The sequence below is a fragment of the Anopheles stephensi genome, chromosome X, assembly GCF_013141755.1.
Source record: "Anopheles stephensi strain Indian chromosome X, UCI_ANSTEP_V1.0, whole genome shotgun sequence".
Classification (NCBI taxonomy): domain Eukaryota; kingdom Metazoa; phylum Arthropoda; class Insecta; order Diptera; family Culicidae; genus Anopheles; species Anopheles stephensi.
In genome coordinates, this window is record NC_050201.1 from 9,825,512 (window position 1) to 9,844,077 (window position 18,566).

The 18,566-nt window shown below is 46.4% G+C and overlaps 3 protein-coding genes across 12 annotated transcripts; 2 read left to right on the top strand and 1 right to left on the bottom strand.

Annotated features, from left to right (window-relative positions):
• The first annotated feature begins 596 nt into the window (after nucleotides 1–596).
• LOC118506580 (pancreatic triacylglycerol lipase-like) lies at nucleotides 597–3,366 on the top strand. The gene is made up of 5 exons (XM_036043938.1): nucleotides 597–1,479; nucleotides 1,563–1,840; nucleotides 1,912–2,073; nucleotides 2,151–2,799; nucleotides 2,862–3,366. The coding sequence occupies exons 1-5, from the start codon at nucleotides 1,338–1,340 to the stop codon at nucleotides 3,266–3,268; spliced, it is 1,638 nt and encodes a 545-aa protein (XP_035899831.1). The 5' UTR covers nucleotides 597–1,337; the 3' UTR covers nucleotides 3,269–3,366.
• A 386-nt stretch (nucleotides 3,367–3,752) lies between these two features.
• On the bottom strand, nucleotides 3,753–15,682 carry LOC118506546 (guanylate cyclase soluble subunit beta-1). Of its 10 annotated transcripts, none has more exons than XM_036043898.1 (12): nucleotides 15,602–15,682; nucleotides 12,899–13,363; nucleotides 12,516–12,589; nucleotides 9,802–9,902; nucleotides 9,179–9,718; nucleotides 8,686–9,102; nucleotides 8,492–8,603; nucleotides 8,247–8,406; nucleotides 8,095–8,177; nucleotides 7,476–8,022; nucleotides 7,192–7,349; nucleotides 3,753–5,259 (listed from the first exon to the last, which is right to left on the bottom strand). In XM_036043898.1, the coding sequence occupies exons 2-12, from the start codon at nucleotides 12,899–12,901 to the stop codon at nucleotides 5,127–5,129; spliced, it is 2,328 nt and encodes a 775-aa protein (XP_035899791.1). In that variant the 5' UTR covers nucleotides 12,902–13,363; nucleotides 15,602–15,682; the 3' UTR covers nucleotides 3,753–5,126. The 10 variants fall into 10 exon arrangements, with proteins under 10 accessions (XP_035899791.1, XP_035899802.1, XP_035899810.1 ...); XM_036043909.1 differs by having other exon boundaries at nucleotides 3,809–5,259; nucleotides 8,686–9,021; XM_036043917.1 differs by having other exon boundaries at nucleotides 3,809–5,259; nucleotides 8,686–9,021; nucleotides 15,610–15,643.
• On the top strand, nucleotides 5,954–7,186 carry LOC118506601. The gene is made up of 2 exons (XM_036043970.1): nucleotides 5,954–6,635; nucleotides 6,702–7,186. Exons 1-2 carry the CDS (start codon nucleotides 6,100–6,102, stop codon nucleotides 7,180–7,182), a joined length of 1,017 nt encoding a protein of 338 aa, XP_035899863.1. The 5' UTR covers nucleotides 5,954–6,099; the 3' UTR covers nucleotides 7,183–7,186.
• Nucleotides 15,683–18,566: the final 2,884 nt, after the last annotated feature.

The following is an 18,566-nucleotide window of genomic DNA, read 5'->3' on the forward strand; positions in this document are numbered from 1 at the left end:
CGTCATCGTTACCTTGCTCACACAGAGCACATCCATCCGTCGCTGGATCCCCGATAATGCTGGTGGCCGGTCGACTGCTGGTGTTGCGAGCGATGCTGCTATGGATGAGCCGGTCTGTGATTAGCAGCTGGTCGTAATGGGGTTACATGCTTTTTAATGGTGTTTTAATCAACTATTAGTCAACTATCGCCCTGGATGGTTGATCTGGTCATCGTGGTAAGGTAGAGATTATAATGGGAGTAAATACAGTAGTGCACAAGCCAACAATCGTTTGGTGGTTTGTCTATGTACATTCTAACGAATATAGATTCCGACAGAGTCGGATTCGGACTCCGTTTCTTCAGAACTGAGTATTTCTTGACTTGGTTTGGACTGGTCAGTCTGATGTCAGTCCATGTCCCTATGTCCCAACATATACCTATCAAATTACTATGTGTCCGTTTGAAGGCAACATCTTGTTCACCACTGTAGAGATATTTTTAGAAGTACCGTGAATGGTCCACGCTGCACAAGGCCCTTCCAGAACTGACCGATGGTCGAAACGGCAAAAAAACTCACTTTCAAAATCGATAAGAAATGTACAGCAGACGTAAGGCTCTCATCGCATAGTGGCATGATGTGGTGATGTTGTTGCGAGTGCACTTGACATCGTTGTTGTCATCGTCAAAGCTTCTAGATTAGGAACAATTGTAAGAGTGTTGGAATTTTTAACGGAAGTACACAACCTTAAAGACATTCCTTATGCCGGAATAGGTTATGCTGAGGTTGCACAATATTGCATTACTTTTCTTAACAATACGGTGTTAAGAGGATCAGTTGTTGAGTCCTTGCTCTCGTCTCTTCCATTTGCCAGACGGTCTCTCTCTCTCTCTCTCTCTCTCGTTGAAATCTAGTGGCTGTTTCTAGGACTTGCAACTCCGTCGTTACTACAGTTCGCTGAATCTACCTCCCTTATCAGTGGGTCTTTGTCTCCGAAACATCGACTGATGCGGATTCTTGTATGTATTTTCTACGTGTGTGAATCTCTCGGTCAGATGTAATTTCTCGGAATCGAAGCAGCTCGTTTTAATGCCTGTTTATTCGTTTTGCTCCGGCGCTGCGACTTCACTAATGCTAGCATCCGATGAACAGTTGCCGGTGTGGTATGTGCCCTTCGCCTTTAGTCGGCCGGAGGCCATTCGTCAGCTCGGTATAGTAGACGTGTGCGTGATTTGCGGTGCGCGACTTGAACATTGTACATCGATCAACCAAAGCAAGGACAAGTCGGTTTGTCAGTCGGTTCGTACCGGCCCCAGGTGTGTGCCAGTGAAGTGAACAACCACACAACACAATCAACCATGGAGATGCAACCTGCAGCTAGCAATATTACAGGCTTTTGGCTACAAACAGTGCTGTACATGATGCATCATGAGTACAACAATTCGCTTATCAACGTTATCCACAATAAATCGCTCAGTGCGGAAAGTAACATGACTAGCGGTAGGTGATGTCGAGATAGTAAAGCCTGGTGTCATGTGTGGCAGAATACATCCTCTCATCGCCGTAAATTCGTTCAATCGCAGGTGAATTCTCTCGGCCCGAGCATACGCGATGTTACGGTGTATATGGATGCTTCCCGATAACCTATCCCTGGATAGACGAGAAGCGACCGGTTGCCTACCATCCATGGTCACCGGCACAGGTAGACGTACGGTATCCGGTGTTCGTGAAGTCTAACACCGATTATCCAAAGTTCATCGATGTCAACAATCCGGCAAGCGTACGCCATCTTGGTATTAATCCTAACGGACGCATCTACTTCATCACGCACGGTTACGTGGAGTCGGGTGATCGACCCTGGGTATGTGTGGAGCTTGGTTCTGAGCTGCTCTGTGCTGCGAATAGCTTGAACTTCATTTATATTTCCTACAGATTCAGCAAATGGTGAACGCTTTGATCGACAATGATCCGGACCGTACGGCAAGCTGCGTAGTGATCGACTGGCGGAAAGCATCCAACCCACCGTACACACAGACCTGCGCTAACATTCGGCTGATCGGTGCGATTACGGCGCATGTCATCTACTTGCTATATGTAGGCTGTAGACTTCTCTAGGGGGTTTTCTGTAGTTGTTGAGCGTCATGCGCTACGTTTACTTCGTCTGTTTGCAGGAAGAGCTTAACCTGAAGAACTTGGACAAGGTGCATCTCTTGGGCCATTCGCTCGGGTCCCATCTGTGCGGATACGCCGGCCACCATCTGCAGAGCGTGTTTGGGCTAAAGTTGGGCCGTATCACGGGCCTAGATCCGGCCGAACCACTGTTTTCCGACACGGATCCGCTGGTGCGGCTGGATCAGAGCGATGCCAAGTTTGTGGACGTGATACACTCGGACGCTTCCGAGTGGGTTAGCAAGGGTGGGCTTGGGATGTATCAACCGATCGGGCACGTTGACTTCTACCCGAACGGTGGCTACAATCAGCCGGGATGTAGTGATCCGATGAACAAGTTCATCAGCAAGCACGAGGATTCATTTTTCTGGGGCTTCCAGGAATTCTTCGGCTGCAATCATCTGCGGTGCCATCAATTCTTCACCGACAGCATACTGCACAAGTGTCCGTTCGTGGGGATTGCGTGCGAATCGTACTCCCATTTTCTGCGCGGTGAATGTTTCGAGTGTGACCGGCACGGGCACTATTGCATCGAGTTCGGGCTGAAGGCACAGGAGAGCTACAACAGATTGATAGAGAACGGTGTGCTGAAAAATCCTAACGCACCGCTTAGTGTGTACATGATTACCGGAGCTGATCCACCATATTGCCGTGAGTAGTAGCTGAGCGACGAGGTAAGCATAGTACTACAAATAGTAGCTTATCTGTTGCAGGATCACATTTCCGTGTCACGATGAGTGTTTCCGATGACGAGGAGAGTCTTATACACGGTGGAGAGATGGGCAAAATGGCGATCGAGCTGCACGGTGAAGGTGGTGTACGGTCGGGCAAGATGGACTTCTCCAAGAATCCGGTGTACTTCGAACCGGGCGGTAACTATTCGGCGATTCTGGCGGGTATGCACGTCAACAAGCCGCTCAAGGTGATGCTCACCTGGGAGTATCGGACAAATCCGCTGAATCCGTTGACGTGGCGTTTGCTGGTCGTACCGCGCGTCTACGTACAGCGGATCGTGGTGCAGATGATGGAGAAGCGGGTTAGCTTCGTGGTGTGTCCGCTTAATCATGCACCGGTGCGGGCTGATCAGGAGAACGAGTTTAAAAGTGAATACTGTACATAGTGAGGTACCGACGCCATTTTGTTTAGTTATTCTGCATTTTAATAAACTAGAATGGACCCATAAGATTTTTATGCTGGAGAAGAGTACATGCAGAATAAGTGCTGTTTAGTTATTCTAATATATGTACATTTTAATAATTTATGAAGCACTTAGTAAGGTCTGCTCTACGAAGATTTGATTCGCTCGACTACTGGACGAAGGAAGCATGTCCTTATGAACTTCGTCAAAAAGCTGCACGAAAGCTTCAATTTCGTTGAAAAAGCTCTGACGCAACAAAAGTTTACGCATGAGCTTTTGACGATGGTTCACAGATTCACTATGGAGCGGCAAAGGTTAAAATTAGATTAATCTTTTTTTATTGATTTAAAGCCCATTAAAAAATGTTAGAAACACGGATATCAACACATCGTTAAAGGTAAGCGCTTTAAAGGGATAAAAAGAATAATCCAAAAAAAATCCGATTCGACGCTATCGGGTTTTGGGGTTAGTTTGGTACGTTGGTTATATTATCAATGACATCTTGTGCTAACATACAATCCGTCCGGTGCTACACCATCAAAGAATGTAGAGAGGTTATTTAGACTTTATTTGTTTTGCTCTGGTCATAACATCTTGTTTGCTTTTGCGTTAGGAATCAGCCCGCAAAGAAGCGTGATTCGACGTAGTTTTTAGTTTTCGTTACAGCGTGCTTGTTCGCCGCTTACCCAGTTTTTGTCAATTTCGCTATAGCGTATTTATCAGTGTTTTTTAAATGTTTGTGTTCGTGTGTTTATGCGAGAGAGAAATGGAGGATGAATGCCAAATTCTGGCGGAATGACTGTTTAATGCATTGTATATCTAGACACGTCAGATTTACTTGTGTTTATGTGTGTGTGTTTGTATGTGTTGGGAGGGGGTTATTATTTTTCGTTAGGTTGCGTTAGATAATTTTTTCATTTTCATTTATTTGACGCGCGCGCATGTTAGTTTTTGGTTTTTTGTTTCGGGTTGGCACCGATGTTGCATTCCACTAAGTTGTACATCTATCACGATTGGCCCAAAAATTCTATTAGCTAAATGTTCTGTTTTTTTTTTTTCACTGTTCTACTAAATCTTTAGAAGACTACCATTGTACCCCTACACACTACACTGTCAAACACTGTCAAAACGATACCGTTTGTTTTATATAAATACTCTCATTGTACAGCTATCTAAAAAGGCTACAAAAGTACGCACCAAGGCTGTGGAATAGGAAGGACGACGTGAACGAAACATCGACTGGACCGTCTATGGCGGAAAGTTTGTTAACGATGTCCGTTCGTTTTAACACGTAATGGGGTGAAAGAATTAAAGGAAACCAAACTGTAACAATGACGCGGTATGAGAATTCCGTCCTCCTTGAAAGAGTTGTTTGCGTGGCTTTGTTTTATGTTTTTTCCCACCAAAGAATGTCCGTACCGTGTACCATAGTGCTGTCGATAGAATCAAGTGGCCAAAGGGAGATGGGACACACAAAAATCTAGCTGATTGCTTTTGGCAGAAGGTATAAAACATACATTCCTACAGTACAGCACACACCGAAGCATTCCTATGCCGTTTGTTTACTTTTTTTGTTTTTCCTTTACACAATTTTGTCACGATCATTACAACAAACCGGGTCCCGGGTGACCCGGTAGAGCGAGAGAGCGAGAGATAGAGAAAGTGATAGAGACACGGGCATTATTGTGGTTTATCAAACATCTATAAACACACCGCTGAGAAGTAAAAAGCTATCAGGTTTCGCTGCCGGCGATCTTTTACATCTTAAGTTTGGTTGGTTCTAGCACGTTTGTTTGTGTGTTTGTGTTCGCTTGCCGTGTTTTTGCATGGGTCATGGTAATTATTTCGTTGCCGGTGTTCCTTTGCGTGTTAAAAACCAGCAGTCCATCGGTTCCGGTTTGCCCTTCATCACTACCGGTCCACGGTACTCCAGATTAAACGAGGGATCGTGATTGACCGGATCGCAAAGTAGCCTGCAACGAATGGCGGAGAATGGAACAACATTAGTTTAACACATTGACGAAGAGTTGTAGTAGAAGTAGGAAGACTCTCTTCTTCTTCTTTCTTTGCCTAACGACCTCTTAGGTCATGCCATTTATGGCTTACAAGGCTTAATGATAACACGTAGTTAGATATTCAGTCCTCACTGCGGGGGAACGGTCCGGATGGGATTTGAACCCCGGTCCTACCGTGTGAAGACCGGCGCCGCTTTCGCATCTACCACCGGACCGTCCTAAGTAGGACGACCATATACAGCGAAACACAAAGTATGGGGATATCGATGACATCTCTATGACAAGACATTACGCAATCTCTGGACACGGTTGTGCGTCAAGGCTTTTTTGGAATTGATTTTCCATTCGAAGGCCATCCTCGCACGATGACGTAAGGAAGGTGTGTTCCATAGGAATATTTCTAGGCATCAACTACACCTACCAGACATGCGGTGGTAGAGATCAATAGTTTAGCCCTGCAAGCCCTGGAACTCCTGGGGGATATCCGCGACGTACCGTTCGGTTGCGCTGGCGCATAAGTAACACCTGTGACGAAGCCATAAAGTTGCCTAGGCATTCTTCACCGTTCTTCGGAAAGTTTTCCTGAGGGATAGAGCGACTTCCGCTTTGTTGCACCGTTCGATAGTTTGGAGGGCTTCGCCGTGCCATTGTCACTAGTCGTTGGAACCGTCTGTACGATACCGGTCGGCGGTTTTGTGCAGTCAAAATTCTAGCACTGCACGGTGCACATTTCATCTGAAGGTTTTCTTTTTCTCACGCGCGCACCTCTGAATGCATTATTGATTCGAGCACCGCACGATGGAGTACGTGTTTGATGTTTTCTTCGACGAGTGCTTCAACAAGATGGAGCGCAGCGGGCTGATGTCGCGTGCCGGCCGGCGTGATATCATCAGCCACCTGAACTCCGTCATATCGGGCTGCATCCAGGGCCGGCAAACGGCGTCCACGCAGCTGGCGGTCGGGTTGGCTGTCACGTCCGCGATCGATTACCACAACCGGATGAAGGGCGACAACTATGAGGTGTGCATGATGGGCAAGTATCACAACGTGCTGTACATCGCGCTACGCATCACCTGGGACTGGGGTTTGGAGGATTCGGCCATAGTGCGCAACTTGCTGGACGAAATCTTCAAGTGTGAAAAAACGTTCGAGCGGCTGTTTCTGGGCGCACTGTTCGGGTGCAATGCGCCACACTTTATCGCCGGCTGGAAGAGTGACTTCAACGATCAGGATGAAAACCTGCGTGCGGTAGTGTTCTTTCTGCACCACTCGGCGAAAGCGCGGGCACTCTATCCGACCTACTCGTACGCGTACCAGCGGTTGCGTCAAACGAAGTAAGTACGGCTGATGGTTTGAGTCTCCGGTGCCTAGTAATACACACAGATTATCTTGTTCGATAGATTTATCGACGTTCCCATCGAGTCTTGTGGCAAGGCGTCACCGTTGCGTGTCGCTCTACAGGCATCAGCACCGGACATTGTGTTGATATTGCTGCGGCACGGTGCTAATCCTTGTCCGGACGATGGTGGAGCTAGTCCGGTGCTTAGCTTGTTGGAGAAGCTGGCCGAATGCGAGAACCGCTGCTATCCGTTTCAGCTCGTGTCCTGCCTGAAGTTGCTGATGCGCACGATCGTAATGGTGGAGTTGCCGTACAAGCCGCACGTGTACGCCGTACGGAAGGAGATGTTCGAGAGCAAGTACACGGCATTGCTGGAGGATGGTCTACTGCAATCGGACCAGGTGTACGGTATACCGTCGCTGAAGCATATGAGCCGCTGCACCATACGCGAGGTGTTGCGCGAAAACTTCCAACTACCCGATAGCGTTGTGAAACTACCGCTTCCACGTAAACTTCAGAAATATATAGATTTGCTTGACTGATGCACTTACTTGTACGTGGTTTCGCTGATATTGATGTGACCGGGGACACCCGTCGTTTCCGTTCGGCTTGTTAGGTTAACGGTGTTGCCAAACAGGCAGTAGCGAGGCATCCGATTACCGATAACACCGGTCACGACCTCACCAGAATGGATGCCAATTGTGATTTTCTGTACAAAGAGAAGAGAGCAAGCGAGAGAGAGAGGGAGAGCGAGTGAATGAAAAAAAGAGAGCGATTGCACGTTTCGCTATCCTGTAACCGGTTTGCCGCACAGTACTGCATCCCATCTTCTTACCATCGCTTCAGTGCCCATCATGACGTTCTTAGCCATATCCAGCATGTCCAGTGCCAGCCGTGCAATACATTTGGCATGATTCTCACACTCATCCGGCAACCCGGACACGGCCATATACTTGTCACCGACCGTTTCCACCTTGTAGATGTTCGAGTTACTCTTCGAGTCCGTCAGCTCGTCGAAGATCGTGTACAGTTCGTTCAGCATCTTTACAATCTTCATCGCACCCTCGGGATCGGTGTTTGCCGCACAGTACTGCCCGAACCCGACGATGCCGGAAAACATGAGCGTTACCGAGTCGTACCGTTTCGGTGCGACTGGCCGCTGGTGCCGCAGCTCGTTCGCCACCGTCTTCGGCAGGACGGAGTAGAGCAGCCGGTCCGTCTTCTGCTTCTCGCTCTCCAGATCCCGGTACGTCTGCTGCAGTCGGTCGGTCAGTATTTCCAGGTTGGTGGTCAGCTTGTACTCCGCTTCGAATTTTTCACTCAGCAGCACCAGATCACGCGAGGCATCGTGTAGTGGGATGTCGGAGATGTGAAGACCCTTTCTGTAATGCGCGAGAGGCAATGCGTGAGATCGGTAAAGTTTGATGGTTGATGATCGGATCCTCCATACTTACTTGGTTAAATCGTCGAGATTCATTACGCTAGGATAACATTGGAACAGTATCAGATCAGATCCCGGAATGTACATCATTTGTCCCTAAACATGTAGATTCACAGATAAGATTCAGATTCAAGGCCCCTATTCCCCGAACAAAACCACACCTACCTTCAGTCTTAGATATCTCTCGCTTTTGGACATAACTCCTGCCTTCGTCTTTAGAACGTAGATTGTGTTAATATGGGCCAAAATGTTTTCAAAGCTCAGCTGCAGATGAGGCCGAACTGCTTCGAACAGTGCTAGCAGCGGACAATTCTTTTCGTAGATTCTACAGAGAGCGTGCAGGGGTATAGGTTCCACGTTACTCACGTATGATTGTTTGCAACATGTTGCTGGCTATCCGAGCACCTTACCTGGGAATAACTCTTGAAACCGATCGTCCTGCCTGCACAATGTGCATGTTACGGTCGAACATCAGGTGGAATGGAAAGATTTTGCAAAACGTCATCGGCGAGATCATTGGTTCTGGAAGTACGAGTCCAAGAATGAGGTGAGTAAGCGAGAGCTGACACCACGATGATCAAACCACCAACGAAAGGTAGGTTACCTTTTGCTACCAGCTGGCATACCGCTTGCTGATCCTTCTCGTCCGAACGGCGGGTCGGCGTCTTCGGGCCCGAGATCTCCGTTATTAGAAACTGAAAGTGGTCCGACCGCTCGACGGCCGCGCCCGTACCCTTGTTCGTCTTCTTCCAGTCGTCACCGTGCGTTTGGCTGCTATCACAATTGGTATTGGTGTCGTTACTAGCTTTGCTAACCTCACTGCAGAGCGGTATGCTATTGCTTCCATTTTGACTACTGCTAATGCTAAGTTTATTGCCATTGCTGGACGCCGTTTCGGTAGGTTGCTTGAGCGCGGAGTTGCTCTTGGAGGTGGCTAGATCTAGCGATGAGCGCGTGCGGTGGGGCAGATGTGAACGGGTATGTGGGGAAGGGCACGAGAATGAAAAGAACGAAGAGTGGGCTACGCATTAATGGGTGTTTCTTCCGGGGCAAGGCGGTAAACACTAGCGGGTGGCAACCCTTTGCTTGAAACCTACTATTAAGTCTATTCGAAAAATAAGATTCACCGTACGTTTTGGAGGCTAGAATTCGCTTGCACAGTCCCAGGTTGGCTAGTTCCGGCACGGCCGGATCGAGGGACGTTATAGGAACTGATTTTACCGGCGTTAGGACCGGAAGCGAGTGCCGAGGTTTCGCGGCCGCTGCCGGCTCAGTGGCCGGTTTGCTTTGCTCCACCTCGATCGGATCACCCTTGCGGCGGATGATTTTGATCTCCACATCGACACCGTGCAGCTTGGACGCGACCGCCTTTACGATCCCGATCACGATGTGTTCTAGCCCCGGACGTTCGGAATAGTAGTGCAGCACCAGCTGGCCGTTCGTTTCGGTACAGCGGAACGATGGTGCCCGCATGCCGGGATAGAGTGTACCGAGATGGTCGTGCAGGGCGTCTAGATTTTGCAGGAAATCGCGCGGCGTTGCACCAAGCACCTGCAGTATCTTGTCGTAGCCGGAGTCTTGACAAAACTCGAAGAATGTTTTGCCGAACAGTTCCAGGATGTCACCGGCCGGTATGTCTACGGGAGGTGTGATCAGAAGAACAGTGGACGATCAGGTTGTATCCAGATTTGCTGAGCACGGTATGCAGCTATACACTTACTAAGTATATCTACGGCGGCCTCTATCAGGTTGTACGTAATGTCATCTTCGTAGATCTGTCGTACCAAAAATTGGCCTTCCATATTTACCTGCGCCTTTTTCCTGGTGATGAGTAAAACGACGTTTTAGATTTTGACTTCTGAAGCAATGCGTAAGGAATGAGGTTGAATGGATGTATAAACTTAGATCAGTTGGTCTAGTCTATGCAGAGTCATGTAGAATTGAGCTTCTGCATTCGGACTGTAGCACCGAAGGAAGTAATTTAAATTTAATCTAGGCCGTTTTCTGAATCTGATGAAACCTGATTATCTGGGACCTTTACTATATATAGAGAAGATAGACAGTCGGCGACCCGGTGGAAGATGCAACAGCGGCGCAGGTCTTCAAACGCCAGGATCGGGGTTCAAATCTCATCTAGGCCCAAATAGTGAGGAATGACCATCCAACTACGCGGTAATAATAAGTCTAGTAAGTCATAAATTGCGGGTATGAGATGAGGTAGAGTAGATAGATGCCTTCTTGTACGGCACTACAGCCTATAAGTTATCTAAAAGAAACCTTCAAGGGTAGTGATGAGACTTAACTACCTGGATCATTTACTGTATATAGAGTAGATAGATGCCTTCTTCTTTGATAGTACAGCCTACAAGGAAGATATCTACAATATCTCGTCCTGCCATTTCTGACATCCTGAGACTTGATTTTACTCGTTGCTGGATATAGTCAAGTCCTGCGTACAAAGAGGTTATCTGGAGGGGATTTGATCCCCGGTCCTGCCGTGTGAAGACCGCCACCGCTATCGCCGACTCTTAGCATGATACGCTGAAGGGAACTGTCGATCCAGATGAAACTTCAATAACTACTTTCAGGTAGGACCTACTCCAAATAAATCCCACTTACACGATCAAACTGCTACAGAACACCTCATCAGGAATAATTCCATCTGATTTCAATAATAATATTATTAAGTCACATTCCTGTACATTGTGCTTTCAACATCATCGCAAAAACCACTGTCCCTTTTGCGGGGGGGAGGAGAAAGATCTCTGCATCCAGGAAAATGTTATAGTTTACAGGCGCATTAAAATCGCTGGCCCGTTTCCTTTCGCGAGACCATCGTAACTACCCAAAACCTATTTCACGCTCCGGCAGCTCATTCGCGACCGGTGGTAATAATAAAATAATATCTGGAATTATGTTTTACTGCAAATTGGCTGCTCGTTGTTTAATTACGAGCGGGCGGTAAGACAGGTATAATTCAAGTAATGAGCTTTAGGGGCAGTACAATAACATTAAAACGCGCAGGCAAAGGGCGGTGGGCGCGGTGAAGGGAAATCTGGCCGTCCCGTCTGGGAGAGGTATAATTAAACAAAACGAAATGATGTTATAATTGACCACAAATGAACTGTAGTACTGTGAAATAGTAGTAAACAACGTGCCCGTGCACTGTAGCCGTGTACGTGTTCATTTGCACATTTCGTCGTCGCGAAGCGTGCTTGTTTAATTAATGGCGACCGCTGCCAGGAAGAGCCGTAACTTATCAGCACTTCGATCGTGACATGCTGCAGCGATTCGATCACAACCGTTTAATGAATTACATCGAATCGTGGTAGAACACGAAGCCTTCGTTTGCGTCACCTTCGGTTGAGACGGGCAGGTCACCGGTCCGGCAACGATTAATATCTTAAATGTACTGCATCGAGCGGCACGGAACAATTTTGATGCGTTGCCAGCGACTATGAAATCGACTCGGCTGCCAACATGTGCTGCTAGCTGAGTGGCACCAGCGCGTCGACTTGAGTTTGTCCACACGTTCTATTGTTGCTGTTGTTGGTTTGGCGCTCGGAGAAGTTTTGTGCAACTCATCAACCATCACCATCCAAGAATCCGGTTTGGATGTCTGCCAAGTATTGCAGCTTTGTGGGTATGTGGATACCATTTTCAGGCGGCCTAGCTAAACGGAACCACTGCCAATCCTTTAGGGCAGCGATCAGAATATTGTGCATGCACTGTTTTGGGGGGAGTTTGGCTATTCCCTCCCAAGTACTGGAGAAAGGAAGGATTTTGGATTTTAGTGCAGTAAAGAAGAGAAAAAAACTGGGGATATACGATGAAGCGAAAGCAAATGACTGAGGATGGCTTTGAAAATAAAAAGGCAAACTAGGTCAGCTGGATCTGCAAGGAATCCAATTAATTCTTGATGGTAAAGAACAACATACAGAAGAGAGGGAGACAGCGAGAGAGGCGCAGGTAGAGGAGAACTGATTTTAACCAATTTACTTTTTTTTGACTCAAACTTCTGTACATCTGTCTCGGATCAGCTTCCTCTCCCAGCAAGAAAAAACCTGATTCCCAGCGTCAGAATTCAGTTAGCAGCCATCCTTTACAGGCACGTTTGACCGTGTAGCAACGCTAGCAACGCAAGCTCAAGTTAGTCAGCAAGTTGAACTTTAAGAAGGAACACCGAGACATCCACTACGAAAGTACGCTTCGATTGGGATGAAAGAGGAACAACGACGAAACACAAAAAGAAAACTCCTCCAGAAACGCATCCAGCGTTCGGCATTCAATTGAAAAGTTTGCGCTTTCCGTGTGCCGGGAGCACAGAAAGTGTGAGGAACGCGGAAAATGAAGTGTTATCTAACAATGGACTTCGACAAAACCGACCCGCGGGTCGTCTCCGCAAAACGTACCGACCTGCTGCCTTGCACTTACTTTATTTGTTCCCATATATTTAGACCGAAGTTTTTTAAAACTAGTAGCTCAAGCGCGTAGTTCACGAATCCGTACTAGTGCGCGTGGACGGGTGTTTGCATCGAGGTCGCGGCCGAAAGCACAGGAGAGAAGGGAGAAAAGAGAGAGAGAGAGAGAGAGAGCAGGTAGGTAAGGCTCGCGGACACATACGCGGACACACTGCGTTATCAGTGAAAGCGATGTCGGGCGGCGTCGTGGGAGCAAAAGGTTTTTTGTGTAAAAAAGGCCGTTTGGATTAATGGGGCGCCCGCTGACGACCGTCGACATCACTATCTTGACATCTATTGGCTGCGGGAGCGCCGTCGCTCAATCATCGTACCGGGCGACGTACCGGGTATGCTTACCATTTTGGCTGGCGTTAATTTGCGTCGCTGCGTGTGTGTGTGTTGGAGACAATTGGTCGTTCTCGTTCTCGCTGTTGTTTCTCGCGCTGGACTTGCCCTATCTGCCACCAGGTGTTGGCGACAAAAATACGATTGCACGCCGCTACTCACACTGACGCGTGGGTCATCTATCCGATAGATTGTCGGCGGACGCAGTACGACGACCAGTTCTCTGCCTTGCTGCAGCAACGTTGCTGTCGTGTGCGGATTGCGTACATCTATGGCGGACACCTGGTTGCCTGTACACTGTACGGCGAAACCTGACCTGCGTTCCGCCTTCTAGGAAGCGGTGGGGATGGTACTCGACGGCACTGTGTCAACTGTGTAGGCTCTTGTGCTAGTGTTACTGACGACGACTCTTGCGTTGTTGTTTTCTTTTTTTTCACTGATCAAACACCATTGTATAGGACGACGACGCTCCACGGACTGGGGACAGAGACAGAGTGCGGTGAGTTAATTTGATTGATCTGCGTGTGTCCTGTGTGAAGTAGTATGGGCATGGGGCACAAAGTACAAAAGCGCAACGGTTAGCCTAGGTGCTGGTACAACGGTACCAGCAGGTGCCTGCCAAAACGCGGATACACTACTGTTTACATACTACTGCTGGTCCGATAGGCGCATTAGTGTCAGCGGGGGAGGGTGTTTTCTTTCCAGCGAGTCCACCACGCCGTTACTCAACCGGCTTCACCGCGCGGACAACGCGAACCTGTCTATCGATTCACCTGTCCGCGATTCTCGATGCACACTGCACAAAACAGCGGGTGTGCTGTAAGCCGTTTTAGTCGTCCCTCTATATGCTTCGGTGCACAACATCTCCCGTCACAAACTGTCGACCTGGTGGTGGTGGTGGTGGTGACGACCCCACCGGATAGTACTAATGGTCGATCGATCTATCACCCGTAACAAAACGACATCCACCGACAATGAGATACACCGTGGGTGAGTGTGTGTGAAGGTACCCTCTACCAAGACCTCAACTTCACATCTTCACACACGGCCGTAGATACGGATGTATCTCCATATTGATTGCGTTCGAGTTGATGGACGAGCGCTCATGGGCTAGAATCGGCAATTCATCGGAGTTCCGGGGGTGCTCGTTGATCGTGTGCCCGATACGCTCCGTGACCTGCTTTCGTTTGAACGGTCCGGCGGTGACGGGAGGAAGTAGACTCATTTCCTTGCCCATTTTTTTGTAATTTCCTTCTAGACACACCCCACTTCCCTAACGGTGACCCACCCTTGGAAGCACCCTACCATCTGCCAAGTTTAAAACCGAGCAGGCGTTGATTAACCGCCCACCGAATACACCCGAAACTTGCCGGAAGTCAGGTACCTCGCAGTGGAGGTTGTGGGAGAACCGATTCTTCCTTCAAGGAACAAACACAGCAACACCTCCTCCCAAGATTCTAAAAGATAATCCCGAATATCTCCGGATATTGTACACCACCCAAAGAAAAAAAACTGTTATGCCTTAGCACGCAGACTAGCTCGCAGGACGTTTAGTTCGCGTTCTTCACAGCGCTGCGATACAGCTTCAGGCTCAGCGAAGTATCTCGCTACCTGGTCTCGGTTCGGTTTGCTTGGGTGTTGATTGACGTGCGCCCCAGGGTGCCACTAATCCACAGGCGAGGAGATTTAGCTGTAATAAACGTTTGGTGCGATTTTGTTCCTTGGCGAAGAAACAACAAGAAAAACGATTTCCACTGAAGATATTGCTCGCCTATATGTCCGCTGCACGCACTGCAAGCAAATAGTGCTGTCTAATCTATTTTGGTGATTCTCCCGAACGTGTCCACATGATTCGATTTTTATCCCCCCCCCCCCCCGAAACTTGTGCGCGCAGTGGAGCTGATGAAACGTTTCGCAGACTGTTCCCGACCTGAAGCTGTATCACACTATCTACCCATCGCACTGGGTTCTTGCTGGCCTTTTGTCCACTGTTTTTCCCACCGCTTCGCGCTTCACACCACCACCACTCGTCCAATGTTGTCCCGACTCGGCTTCATGTTTTGGTGACTTTCCGCTTTCATCCCGAGCTGAAGGTGTCTTCACGAGCTAAGCGAGCTTAAGAGTCTCTGGCCGTTGGGTTCGCTGGATCGAAGAAAGCGGTGGATGCTGCAGGGCGGCAGCGATGGGTGCTTTGCGATTCTGCGAAACCACCCCGAGGTTGGAGTGGAATCGGCAGACAATCGTGTGTTCAAAGCAGTGATGCTGCGTGGTAAAGGTTCTACCGATCCCGCTTGTTCTTGTTGCCGAAGTTGGCGAACAACTCCAGCGAGCGTGTTGTTCTTGGAGGGTGTTGTGTTGTGTTGAAGCTTGAAGGAAGAGTACTATACACACAGGACTTCTAATGGATGAAATACAACAAAACACACACATACACGTAGCAGCATCAATCACGCACCAAGTAAACGATACAATACACTCGCATTCAGCACTGCCCTAAGGTAAGTAATCGGCCGAACGTTTGCAACATAATAGTACACGCGTTAGCTAGAAACACTGTTTCGCCTTCTGTTTTCTGTGCTTCAATCTTCCTGTTCAAAAAAACACCCCCGTGAGGGAGAGAGAGCGAGTGTGTGTGTGTGAGGGTGGTAGAACGAGAGGCTGCAAATCGAGCGGATCGATTTGGTTTGGTGTGTGTGGCGTGTTGCGTATCGCTACCGTACTACCGCTTCCGATGTGTTTGCGCTCCCGACACTGACTGGTGGTCGGTTGTAAAAGTGAACCGTTTTAAGGTGTTCGTTCGGCTGTTTGGCCGTTTTTTCGGGATAACGCGCTTTTTCTCACTTTTCCTGCGCTTCTGTCGTGGTGTGAAGCACGAGAGAAAATAGAACCGCACGAGAGAACCCCCGGGAGCGAGCTTTCGAAGCGGTGGGAAAACTGTGCGAGAGAGAGATGCCGAGGGGTACATCAATTCGCGGAAAGCTTTGAACGTTGAACAATCGTTCGTCGATGAAAGGCGGTTGTCCTTGCTAAAGGATATTTTATCCTGTCGATGATATCTGCTGCTCTTGAAGTACTGGGACCGAGCAATAGAGGGCGCCAGTATATTTTTTTATTCGCAGGACATATGAGGATTGTAGAATATCCCTTGTGAAACTGTTATACAGGGATGTCTGAAGGATTTTGTTTAAAGAGTTACTTGCTAATGGGTAACGGCGCTTTAAATATTTCACTGGTGATTTTTTTCGTTTTAGTACAGCAATATTGATGGTTCGATGCAATTATCCTTTTTTCAAAGTGTTTTAAAATAATACATTTGACTAAATGCCATATAACAAAAATGTGGATCGATACTAAATATGGCATTATTCTCGGACGGATATCTGTCGAGTTCGGGTTTGGAGTTTGAAATGTAACTTTGACCGAAGGGCGAGGTAACTGCTGATCAGAGGTTCTGACTGTGATAGAGGCAGAGTAGCTGTAGTTGGCGACAATCTTGAAGAGTCTACTATCTTGGTACGATCTAAACTTCGGATATTACGGTAAGAACAAAATCTGAAGATCTTAGGAGAATTGTTTATAATAGGGACGCGACAAACTCTTGAGATCAAGAAGACTTCAACAGCACACGATGCGTCGCACATAGATGTGGTCTGGTGGTCTTCTTTGGGCACAAGTCCTGGACTATGCTGACAGAGGACGCTACTCCACTCACCATCTTCGAGCTGAGCTGTTCACACTCCACTAGAAAAATTCTCATCTGGGACGAATTCGATACAAGACACAGACGATCATAGTGAACTCTATGGCTGTATCAAGTCCAATCTGCCGAAGATCAAATGCAGAGAGGTCTGCAGTTTCCTGATGAAGAATTGACGACCTGACTATATTACTACAAGCTGATCACATCTGAGAATTCCCAGCAGAGAAAGACGAAAAAGAAGAAAAAGAAAAATAAGAAAAATAAGAAGAGGCAGAAGGAAAATAATTAGAGCATAATAAGAGAGCATAATTGAGGTAACTCAAAAGGTTTGCTATCAGTCCATGGAGGCGCCTGGTGGCTGACTAAAGTAAGCCAATAATCCGTGTTAAAAAAAATTTAAAGCATTTGTTGGTAAAGCCTTACATAGATGGAGCTATTTCTGAGAAGTAATAAAGTTTTGGTAAGCCACAGCATGAACTTTTTCTCTCGGGAAAAAATGAAGCTGTGGAAATGAAAACAAAAATGAAAATATGAGTCCATTGTTTTCAAAGTTTCAAAAAGTGACATAAAGCTTTATGCTTGCACGCTTTGAAGCTTGAAGCTTCATGTAAATATATCGTAGCGCTTTTGTATTTATTGTGTCTCTTGAACGTATTCGATGTATATTTAAACGAAATTTGAGCATTGGTGAAATACAGGGTATTCCAATGATTTTTGACGTCTCAGCTTCTATTTTTCTCACAGTGTTGGTATACGCACCAAGGTTTTTTTTAATGGTTTTCCATGAACTTTTAATTTCACCCCGTTCCTGTTTGAAGTTTTTCAAAATAATTTAATTTCATTCTACAGATTTTTTTTACAGTTATACAGAAGGTCTTGATTTAGAAAGAATTAATTTGAGTTGGAACAGAAATAAATAGTTCCTTAACTTTTGGTCAATGTTATGTCATCAGCAGGCATTCAGAGCATCGCGGAATTTTGTTCAACATTTTATTTAAATGTATGCAAAAATAGTTAACAAACGTGCTATTTTATTTTTGTCCACCTACTACAACATCATGTTTACCTACAACATCACCCATTACCCGAAGTTTTGGTTTTCTTTCGAAGAAGAACTACCATCTCGGCCACCAATCCGCTCATCGAATCACAGAAATATTTCTTAAAATATAGAACAAAACTTATGGTATCCAAACATAAATCCGCAAAAAATGCAATGTCAAAAAGAAGATGTTGAAACCCATATTCGAAAAATTAAAACCGAAATCCTCAAAAAAATCAGAAATCGAAATAAAAATCCACGATACCCTGTGCTCACCACACTCTTGCATTCAACATTGTGTAAGAAATTGTGTGCAAGTAGTAGGGATAGGGTGCAATAGATGGCGCTGCACGACAGAAGGAGATTTCGTAACAATCGTATAAAAAAATCAAATTTTCCTTTTATAATGTAAAGAACTATTTTAAATTATTACAAAAAATCAATTTACATGAAATATTTTTAAGAAAGCAATTAATTTGACGAATGATTTGTTAAATTTCCACATTCAAAGAGAGAGTTTCAGAAAGCTTTGAGAATGTTATTAAAGCTCATTCGTAAGAAATTGAAAGTTATTTACGAAGTTTTCAAGTTTTACGCAATATTTTACACTAGTTCTTTAGAGAAATTATTGGAAACAGTGAAAGCAAATAAAAAATAAGCAAATTATAATTATTCAACAAATCAATCACAAATTTAGAACTCTTTCGTTACTGTAAAAACTAATATTAAATGGTTTTTTAAATCAACTTCACTTAAATATTTTAATCGTTTATAATACTCAATATAGCAATACGGCCAGGCCGTTCTTTATGAATAAAAAAAAACTCAATATACCTAATAATTTATTCAATTAAAATAAACTATAGTAAATATTTGACCAACTAAACTAGACTAGGCTCATTTCATATGCCATCCCGCATTAGTAAGGCAGCAACATG